This window comes from Arachis duranensis, chromosome 4 (assembly GCF_000817695.3).
Source record: "Arachis duranensis cultivar V14167 chromosome 4, aradu.V14167.gnm2.J7QH, whole genome shotgun sequence".
Taxonomy (NCBI): Eukaryota; Viridiplantae; Streptophyta; class Magnoliopsida; order Fabales; family Fabaceae; genus Arachis; species Arachis duranensis.
Window position 1 is genome coordinate 24,901,322 of NC_029775.3, and position 11,404 is coordinate 24,912,725.

The 11,404-nt window shown below is 34.7% G+C and overlaps 1 protein-coding gene across 1 annotated transcript; it reads right to left on the reverse strand.

Annotated features, from left to right (window-relative positions):
- Positions 1–3,600: 3,600 nt before the first annotated feature.
- Positions 3,601–8,854, reverse strand: LOC107483813 (adagio protein 1). Its single transcript, XM_016104431.3, has 2 exons — positions 8,347–8,854; positions 3,601–5,821 (listed from the first exon to the last, which is right to left on the reverse strand). The coding sequence occupies exons 1-2, from the start codon at positions 8,583–8,585 to the stop codon at positions 4,222–4,224; spliced, it is 1,839 nt and encodes a 612-aa protein (XP_015959917.1). The 5' UTR covers positions 8,586–8,854; the 3' UTR covers positions 3,601–4,221.
- Between the last annotated feature and the right edge of the window lie 2,550 nt (positions 8,855–11,404).

The following is an 11,404-nucleotide window of genomic DNA, read 5'->3' on the forward strand; positions in this document are numbered from 1 at the left end:
GTTTTTACAAACGTTTAGCTTACTTCAATTCTCGGAATCTTCTTTATGCAAACAACATATCAAATGAAATAGTACCTAAAAATGAGGAGGGTCATGAGCCGGCATAGGATTGTCGATTTCTCTTTATTTTGTGGAAGGCGTTGCTGTATGTAATTTTGCGATAGATTCATAAATTTCTTCAAAAATCCAACTCAAATAGACATTAGGCTTTATTTGGTTGGAAGAAATAAAAAAAAGAAATTGAATGTAATTTTATTTTTTATATATATATTTGGATAAAAAAAATAAAAAAATATTTCAAAACGAAAAAATATATTTAGAAGTGATAATCAGCGAATCCTTTTTTAATTATAAGGAATAAAGTCGTGCGAATTTTTTAATTATTGATGATAATATCAAAAATCTTTTAAGATAAATTTTATATTCTTATGTTATTTTTAATTTATTTAGTTTCTATTACTTCACTTTATTATATTGAAATCAGCTTGTTAAAAAAAATATTGAACTTAATTTAGGATTTAAACCAGAAGCATCTAACTAAAAAAAATAAAAACAGGTAAATATCCATCCCTGATAATTTTTTTTGAAGGACTTCGAGTCTCTGACAAAAAAAATTCTTTTCAACTCTTGATATTTAATTTTGTAGGACTGATTAGTTCTTCCGTCAATAATCTTTTTTTAAAATATACTTACGTGACACGTTAATTATTAATATATCTTCTATTTAGATTTTATAAGTAAAAATAATTTAAAATTATTAATATTTTTTAGTTTTACACCATAATTTAAAAAAATAACAAAAATATTAAAATAAATTAAACGGTCTTAATAATTATCTTTAAAAAATAACAAAACTTCCAATAAAAATAATTTATCAATTTTAATCATAGTTGTCAGGACGCTTAATGTTTTTTTTTCTCTTAGAAAACACTTGATAAGGCGTATAACCTTTAAATGCTCCAACTCTTAGAATTGCCAATTGCGTGCAATGTCTCATAATTTAATGGGTCATGTTAGAGAGTCAAAGGACTATTTGTACAATGTGTTTCATAATTTTTTAATGAGTCTTGTTAGAGAGTCAATAGACTATTTGTACAATGTGTACAATAAGTTATTGAGTTTATAAAATAAACATCTCCTGTACTATCCAGAATAACCATCCGAGTACTAGCGATAATAAACATCTTCCCAAAAGGTTAAACTGATTTTGGAATTCACTAAGGATCGAACTCTATACCACTCATCCCAAAAGTTTCAGTTAATGGAAAAAAATAACAATAATGGTTATATCTCTAATACTCCCTAAATTTCTATTGTACACATTGTACAAATATTCCATTGACTCCTCATACTTTTTTTTTAATTAAAAAACAACAATATATTTGCATGGCACATAATTAGGTAACATTGGTTGAAACTTCAGCACTATAGACTCATAGGCTTTTTTTATATAAATAAATAACGAAAATGTATTATTTTCCAAAATACGCATGAAGAAAAATGCTTCTCAAAATGCGCAGGGCCATTTCAGGTGTGGCGCATGCGAATTGGATTTATAATCCAATTCAGGGTTGATAGCCACGAATTGAAACTAGCAATGACAGGTTGAAAGGCTGCGACTCCAATTTATTACTGGCGTGCACGAAATAGCTCAATTCACCATTGGCGCACACGAGTTAGGCCACATCAAGGACAGCAGCAACGAATTGGGCCACATCAGGAACAGCAAATATAGAATTACACATAACATAAGCTTTGCCTATATATAAGCTTCTAAGTTCTAATAATAATGCAGCTTACCAATACCAATCAAACATAAACATAACACCATTGATAACATACTGTTTTAGATTACAAAATTACCATAGTTGTAGTTAGAAGTAAGTTCTCAGATAAGTCTTTGTATATTGATTCACTTTGTTTTTTAACTACATAATAAATAATAAAAAATGTAATGAACAAATAATTACCAGTAGTTCTATTAGTACATTATTATTGATTAGCACTTAATTAATACATAATTTAAAATTGTACTAATAAATTGTACTAATAGAATTACTGTTAATTATTTGTCCATTATATTTTTTTATTATTTATTATGTAATATATAATTATTTAGTTAAAAAACAAAGTAAATCAATATACAAAGACTTATCTGAAAACTTACTTCTAACTACAGCTATGATAATTTTATAATCCAAAACAGTATATTATCAATGGTATTATGTTTATGTTTGATTGGTATTGATAAATTGCATTATTATTAGAACTTAAAAGCTTATATGTAGGTGTAGTCTCTGCTATATGTAATTTTATATTTGCTGTTTCTGATGTGACTCAATTTGTTGAGTTATTTCGTGCACCGCCACACCTGAAATGGCCTTGCGCATTTTAGAAAACACTTTCCTTTATGCGTATTTTGGTAAATAATAATTTTTGTTATTTATTTATATAAAAGAGCCAGACTCATAAACACATCATTAAGGATTTCTATTCATTATTGATGTCAATAAAGTCTTGAACACGGATACACCTGTTATAAGACAAGGAATTTTACCAATAAATCAAGACCACGTGTGCTGTGATCAATGTCTTTGACTCTTTGTTGAGTAGAAGACTTGGATTGTTTTATGGGCCATCATAATATTGGGACCTCCATATCCGCGCTAGGCTTATCACAAGCATGTAGTCTACTTCTCTTTCGGGCTTTGAATGTCTATTTTTTCTCTAAATACGTATTTTTAATTTTTGGGTCTTTAAATAAATAAGTACGTATGACCCAAAAGATGAAAAATAAATTAATTGGTTAGTAGGTGTCAATGGCAAGACTTTGATCCTCTGTTGTCAAATTTTGAGTTCGCCATAACTAATTTGGGTTAGTCGAGTGATTATTTCACTCATTCACTTAAACAAGTAGCGAGAGTTCGAATTTTGCGTTATATATGCAGTAATCCATTGACCAACAACAAACCCTTAATGAAGCTTAGATCCACGACGAAGAAAATACCATGAGCAACCAAAAAAAGATTTTTTTTGAGTTCGCCATATGGAGGGGACTGGTACTTTCTTAGGAATGTGGTTTGAAAGCGATCATTTGCAAACCAGATTCTGTGGTTTGAAAGTGATCATTTGCAAACCAGATTCTTTGGATGTTTTCCTTGTCTCCCATAGTTTCCAAACCGGAATGCTTTGTGAAGATAAAGATCTTGTCTCAAAAATCATCGAAATTCTTGCTAGAGGTAATGTTACTTACACCGAGTGGCTAGAACCATCAGAAGAGGTTGCTGTTTTGCTTGAGAGATGTTTTAGCCTATTTTGGCTTTGCTTAGCTTTTATTTAGACACCCAAAAAAATTTTGTTTTTCTGAGTTGTCGCCGGTTACTAGCGTTCAAAATCTTGTTTAATTCTCATCTGTCATCTCAAACATGTGGATTTCCCAGTAGAAAAAATATATTCCTTTGGCTACCGTCTTTATTCAATAAAAATTTAAAAAATAAAAACCTTTGAAATATGTTTCATGTCGAAGAGGCAAATTTTATAAATTTCACTCATCAGTGGTGTCTTCATATTAAGGGGGGAAAAGAAAAAACAAATTACAAATGCTTTTCATCATACTCCATATTATTACAATATACACGAAAATATGTACAATATGCAGTGTTCCCTATCTCAGACCTTTTTGCAGTACAACCAATTAAGACCATGTCAGCTGACTCGTTCTAAAACACAAAACAGTAGACTTACATAACATAAAATATGCCTAATTACGTTACTATGAACATGCATTCACTTTTTTTTTTTTCCTTCCTTTTTCTATTGTTTGTCACGGTTTCAATTACACAATTTGAACAAAACATGGGGGAGATCAAGTGAGTTACCCTAAAATGTTACCTACTTGTTATCAGGCACTATTAATCTATTCAGGAAGAATAATTCATTGTGCATACTGAAGGGCAAAGTCTCACACAACCTCACAAAAAGCAAACATGGTATGCAACTCGCTGAGAAGTTCTTCTCGAGCCAGAACCAACCATATACAACAAAATGCATTGTGCAAACAACTTAGTACACAAACTTTCCGACAAGAGTAATGCTTCTCAAGAGTTATCAGTGACCAATACAAACCTTTGCCGCCAACTTGTGCTCCAAATGATGTCACAACTGTAACCAAAGCCTTGTAGCACATTGCCTTCACTACAGCATGCAACTTATTGACAGGATCTAGATTACAGAACTTGCCAGGGAAAGTTCATGGAGCTCACTTAGCATCCATTCCTCCCCCGTTTGGCCACCGAGCACAATAGCTCTTGTCCCTCCAACAACACATGTGCTATGTCCCCATGCAAATCTAGGAGGCCGCCCTGGTACATTTAGGATTCTCCATGTTGGCTTCTCATCCGTTGGATCAAGGATGTAAAGTTGGGAGGCAGAATGAAGTCCTGCAACGGACCCACCAAATATCAGAATTCTCCCACCAGGAAGACTAACAGCCACATGATCAAGCCTAGGAGGAGGAGCTATTCCCCCAGGGTTTCCAGCACCAGGCATCCCACTCCCTGTTACACACCTCCAGCACGGTTCATCCTCACTTAAATCCATCGTGAATACATCACTTGAGCGAAAACGCAGTGGTCCACTCTTGGCCAGACCCCCAAACATCAATATTTTCCTACCACCATAAACAGAAAGGGTGTGGCCTAGACGAGAAGGTGGAGTCCATGTCACTGGTATCTCCCTCCAGACAGGTTTCTCCATTGACAAATCAAGGAGGAAAGTATCACTCAAGAGGACTCCAGAATCAGCACAGCCTCCAGAAACTATCAACTTGGTACCATCAAGAGTGCAAGAGCTGTGCCATGATCTAGGAAGTGGAGGTGCCAATCCAGAAATTTCTCGCCAAGTTGGAGGCTTTGCATCCAGGTCAAGAACAAAGACATCATTAAGTAAGCCCTGCCTTCCACACCCTCCAAATACAACCAAGCGGGAACCATTAACACAAGAAAGTGTGTGGCCCCAACGACCAGGAGGAGGAGAGCTCACCTGGACGTGTTGCCACTCGGGATTACTAGAATTAAGATCTAATACAAAGGTGTCATTCATAGGTTGCATGTTAACTCCTTCACCACCAAATAGGACAACCCTGTTGCCAACTGCACATGCGCTGAAATTACAGCGTGAGGGTTCAACAGCACCTCCAACGGTCAGTTTCCTCCATGCTGCTGCTTCAAGTGTGGTCAACTCCCTTGCCAACCGACCCCATCCAAGTCTCCTTGCACCAGGCACGGTCTCTAAAACACGTGTAGTCTCACATCCCCATGCATTTTGGCACACCATTCTCCATAGATCTTCATTTCTTGTCAGCTCATACAAACGCCTACAAACAGAACCAACTGATGCAATATCTCTTGGAGTTAAGCGAGCAAGTATCTTGAGAGAAATTACTTCATCACTCAATTGCAATATTCCACAGAGGCCACGAGTCACATTTCGGTCCCCCACCTCACGAGGATGCAATGAGGAAAGCACGGATCGAAAACGATCTGATTTAGTAGACTCCTTAGTTGAAGCTGGAAGAGGACCAAGATCAATGTTTGCCTCTGTGAAGAACTGGATTCCAATGACATGAGTTATCTCATCATCTCCATATATAGGTGTCAGCCGCAGTCTGTTCATAAGTGGAGATCCATCTTTCCTAAAGTTCAGCAACTCACCTTGAAATTCAACCCCTTCTTCGAGGCATCTTCTAATTTCTGCTACTACTGTTGAGTCCACCAGTGGATGCCTTCGCTTAGCAAATGGGCCTCGACACTGCAAAAAGCGGCTGCAAAATATTTTTAACTGATTAGATCAAAGCTACAACTAATTTGAAACACCCAATCAAGCAAGCAAGATATGTTGTAATAACGCCAACACTTATTCTCTTTTTCTTACATACTAACTTATTATTAAGAAATAGCAGCTACCCTCTATACAAAGACTAAAAGCTAGCTTTTATAGCGTCATCTTTCAAACTAGAACTATCAGGGAATGCAGATTATAATTGCTAACTACAAACTCCCAGACACAACTTACTACTGACACACCATCATAACTCCAGGGGGATTAAAATGATACTTGAACACTTAAAATTCAGTATTATGATACAATAATTCCAACCATAAACAGAACCCACAAGAATTAATAAGGATAATCTCATTCAAATTATTACTATTTTGCTGCTTCTGCTCCTGTATCAGATAGGAAGAGAGAAGCAATTGGAAGGTAATGATCCATCTAATTATTACTATTTTTTGCCATATTGCTCGATCCTATAGCAACACAACTCATCTACATAAGAGCCATAGCATTAAACAAGCCTCAAATGAGAATAATTCATTGACGTAGCAGAGGGTTCCCAAAAAATGAGACACTAAACCCTTACAGATAAAAGTATAACAGAAATACATTGTTTAACCATATTTTCTCTTACTATGCGGTATCCACTCAGATTTCAACTACGAAGCATTAATGCATTTGTAAAAACTCGAGAAGAAAAGATTTCATAAGTATGTGAACTTTTGGTCTGTGTTGAGAGTGTCAACAATATTTGGATTAGTCCCAGTTATCTAGTGCTGTTGGTTTGGGAGGAGGAAAAAAGCCAGATCTTTACTGCAGCAATGCCTTGTCAATGCCATTGTTTGGTATATTTAGTAGTGTAGTGTAAGTGTGTAACGCTTGCATCTCTAGTGGCAGCATTTGGACAAGAAGGTGTTGTGGAATAAGTTCAGACTCTAACTTATACTTGGTGAAAGAAGTATGGCTTTTAATAAGAAGCACCAAGTGTCAATCAAACAGAAATTTCTATCATACAAAACATCCTAAAGTTTTAGATTTCCATCTCCTCTCAATATAAAGGATCCAAAATAATATAATAATTAAAACAACTCGGTAGTTAGACTCAGTAAATACCCATATTAGGAATTATATCCCCTCCTCATCATAATCAATTTAGCACTGAAAGCAATCATTCATTCTAATTTAACAGATAGCTGTTCAAAATTTAGTCCAAGACAGAAAGCTTCCAATACAATCAGGGCCAAAAATTAACCAATTTCAAACTTTTCAAGTGTAGCCAGAAAGAAAAACCCCACACATACCCTAATAAGAGAATGTAAGGTCTCAAGCAACCGCCTTATAGACCAAAACATAAAGCCAAACGTGAAACACAATCCTAAACTCTAATTAGGCTCCGTTAATGGCATATTAGGAGTGACCAGTGCAATTTGACCCGAATAAATGCCAGAATGTGTTGGCAGGGACTTGGTATCCTAAACAGTTAGCGCTAAAAACCAACCTCTCTCAATGCATAGCCCAAGTAATCACCGCTGACAACCCTGCATTAGCCTCCTATCCAACCACCCTAACCAACTGTCATAGCGGTATCAGTGTTATTGTCTGTCATCCACAGAAACAGTTTGACACCGGAAACGAGTGATGACTCAATAAAGTTGTAGAATGAAATTTCATTACAATTTTCTCCAGACTTAACTAGGCATTCTACAAAATAAGATCCTTCTAGCTACCTAGTTCTTGCCCACTGAAAACATCATCCAACAAGAAATCTCAAAAACAAACTTGTGAATGAGAGCTTCAATTCAAAAGCTTCGCTCCCCGCAAATCTTTCAACATTGTACCTGAAACTCAGATTTTCTATATAACAAGGACATGATGGCAGTTTCAGATTTTTGAATCTGTCTCCGGGTCTCTGATAGTTAAACCAGGTGGAGCAGAAATGGTCCAGCGAACATTTTTATTCAGTAAACATCAAAACTATTTGACAAATGCGATAACCTGTCAAATACACCTAACTCTGGACATAAATGTTTGAGCAACTTTCCTGGAATAAGCATATTCCATTTGGATACGTCCTCCCCCTCCCTCTCCCTTGTTACTTAGCACTCAAAACAGTCATTCATGGAACATCAACAGCTAATTACTACATAAATTCTGTAGCAATAATAAAACTTCAAACTAAAATAAGGATGAAAAATTCAACAATTCCCTTATCCTATGCACTAGCAAGAGGGCTAGGGTTTTTTGCAGCCACCCCAGGCCTATAAAAGAAAAGGTGCTAAACCCTAGGCCTCAAAACTCTTAAGTAATTGGGCACTCGTTCTTTATGTTCAATTTGTTTATGACTATAAAAGAAAAGAACAAAAAAATCAGGCAAGCTTTTATCTACGCACTGCTCTACCCTAGTCTAAGAAAATCAATCAGATTCTAGAATACCTCGATTACTTTCCGAATTCTAATACCAAGAAATTGAACACCTAACCTAATTGAGAAAAAAGAGCAACGGAAACTGACCAGTTGCGACCGAGAACTTCCTCAGCACGGTAGCCGGTAATCATCTCGAAGACGGTGTTGACGTATATGATAGGTTGGTCAGGTTCGAGCGCGTCAGTAACCACGAAGCCGCACGGCGCGGTTTGGAGAACCGGGAAAGGGATAGGTCCGACACCGAAATCTTCGTCGTCGTTGGAGCCGCCGCGGAGGAAGGGTTCGTCGTCATCGGTGCTGAGATCGGAATTGCTGTCCCACTCCATTGAGATATTGTAAGTGTGATTTGATTGGGTAATTGAGAAGCGCGGTGGTTCAACCCATGAGAAGGGAGAGAGGGAGAATTGGAATAATGAGAATGAGAATCGAAGTGAGGTTTGGTAAGTGAAATGAGTGGCGAAGAGACAGAGAGAGGTCGATGAGGTTCTTTCGTTTTTTGTTTCTGTTTTTGTTTTGTTATTACAGTGAGACAGAGAGAGAAAAGAGAAAGATCGGGAATTCAGAGAGAGATAGATAGAGCTGCCTACTGCCACCCTTACCTTTGTTGTTGCAAATATCTTTCGGTTTTTTCTCTCGTTTAGATATTTTTAAGATTTTCATTCAACACATTTTTTTATTATTATTATTATTATTATTATTATTAGTAATAACATAAATTAAAAAAAGAAAGTGCATCATACTTATTAATTCAGAAAAGATATAGGAAATGAATTTTTAAGTAATTAATATTAGGCTACTTTTTATTATAAAATTATTTTTTAATTTTTTTAAAATTTAAAATTTAAAATTCAGAATTTATAATTTAAAAAAAATTAACTCATATTGACTGAAAAATATTTGGTTCTCTAATTAATTTCATTCACAAACTATTATAGTAGTTTTTAGGTACTCTCGTCCCATGTATAAGAGCAAAGAAATTTAGAGTAGTTCATACAAATAGGAGGAGAAAAATAATAGCTTATATAAGGGTGCCAAATAAAGATAAAATTTTAAAGAGATAGGAGGAGAAAAATAATAGCTTATATAAGGGTGACAAATAAAGATAAAATTTTAAAGAGATATTTTTACGGGTTAGCAATTTTTAGTATTTTTAGTCATTATTTAATTAGTATAAATGCTTTTTAATAAATATTTTTTGCTAATCATGTATGCAAAATCTAAAAAACGTGTAAACTGTATTGACTCATGAGTATAAAATTCTGGTAAATATAGGTATAAATTTGTTTTATTGATTTTTAGGAAATCGAAAGTGGTTTGATATTTAGTTGTCTGGGAGCAAAACATACTCCTTTTTGTGAGTATCAGTTTTATTTGTATCAAAATTCATGCCTTTGACAATGACGAAGAAGAAAGAATTAAACTTTGCAGAAATTCGAAATGAACAATAAAACTTAATGACTTGAATAAAAGGAAAATCAAATTAAAGGGTAAAGATAAAAAAGGGTAAAAGTTGCTGAATTTAAAGGAAACAAATTGACATGGCAAAGAAGATAAATTGAATGGAAAGAAAAGTAAAGACATGGAAGGAATTCTTCAAAGAAAAAGACTCTTGACTAACTCAGAAAGTCGCTCGAGATGTGAGTGAGTGTGAGTGTTTTTTCTGAAAAGATTCCAACCCTTATTCCTTCGATCTTTCACCTATTTATAGAAGTTTTCGACCAATCAAATTAAAATATAACTTCTACGTTGTCAATCCTTGAATAACCATTCCCGCTCACTTGTACAACGTGGGTAACTGCCATTAATTATCTGCTCTGCTTCGATAAGACTTGTCGATTAACCTTACTTCTCTCCTTGATGAATCCCTCTCGACGAGTACTATGTTCTTTGCAAAGTACTTATCGAGCCTTGACCTCGATGTCTCAAGACCTGCTAATCTCTTCTTCGATACAACTGACTTTTGTCGAGTCTATCTCTTCGACTTACACATTTGAGCTACTCGACTAATAGAGAGTACCTAACGGAGTACCTAATTGGCTGCAATCCAAAGTTAATTCTCACATGTATTTAGAGGTTGATCAAAATATTTTTCGGTACTTGGTAATGATCAAAGTCTAAACTCTAAGTATTTATTTTTCAACTAGAAAGAAGAAAATATAAATACTTATTATTATTTAATGTTTTCGACGACAGTACCAGCCATTTTTTCATCTTCTTCCTCAAAATATTCCTCATCAACATAGTTGAATCTATTTTTAAGAATGAAGTTTCAATGCTTTGCCATTAAAAAGACGATTTGATTTAAAAGAGAAGATCTTGCCCCATCAGGAGGTAAAAAGAACACCAATATTAACTTGACGCAATTGTCAACTACCTTGGTTACCACAAATTCGATCTCGAAAAAATGGTATTTCTATAACGGCCTCGACCAAAATAATTGTATCGAGCCTGTTGCTCTTGATATTCTCTCATTTTCTCAATCACCAAACTCTTGCCAATTCTTAATCCATCCAACCCCAATAGCTCTTCTTTATCGCAATTAGTCTTCAATGGCTTGATCAATTTGAAACTGGCCCCAAATAATTAGTTGATCAACTTCATATATTGTACAAATTTTCACAAATATTTTGGCATAATGCATGACAAAATATTAGTGAAGCATCATGCCATTCTTGAAGAGTCAAGGATAATAAAATGAATAAATATAATCCCATGTTTCAGTGACGCTTTCCTTTTTTTCAATTTATCAAAAAAATATCTTCGATATAAGAAATGCCCCCAAGTATTTGTTTTCGACATCTTGAGGCGGAGTGGCTGTTTGTTGAACTATTGGATCTTTGACATTTTGTTGAATATTTTCAGCCGTACTCATTTTCGATACCTCATTGAATTTTTTATGACAACATATTACCTAAATCATGATAATTTTCTTTTTTCTTCTCGGATCATTGTGGTCAGAGAGTTTGTCACATTTGATTATTCAAAAATATCATGATATGATCAATGAATTTTTTTTATTTCCACCTTCACACTTTCAAAATTAAACAGAGAAGCTTTTCTTTTCTGAAATTTGATCAACTTTATAGAATTTCAAAGTTGAATAAAGATTTTTTTCTCTTTTCCTCAATTATATCTAACAACTGCC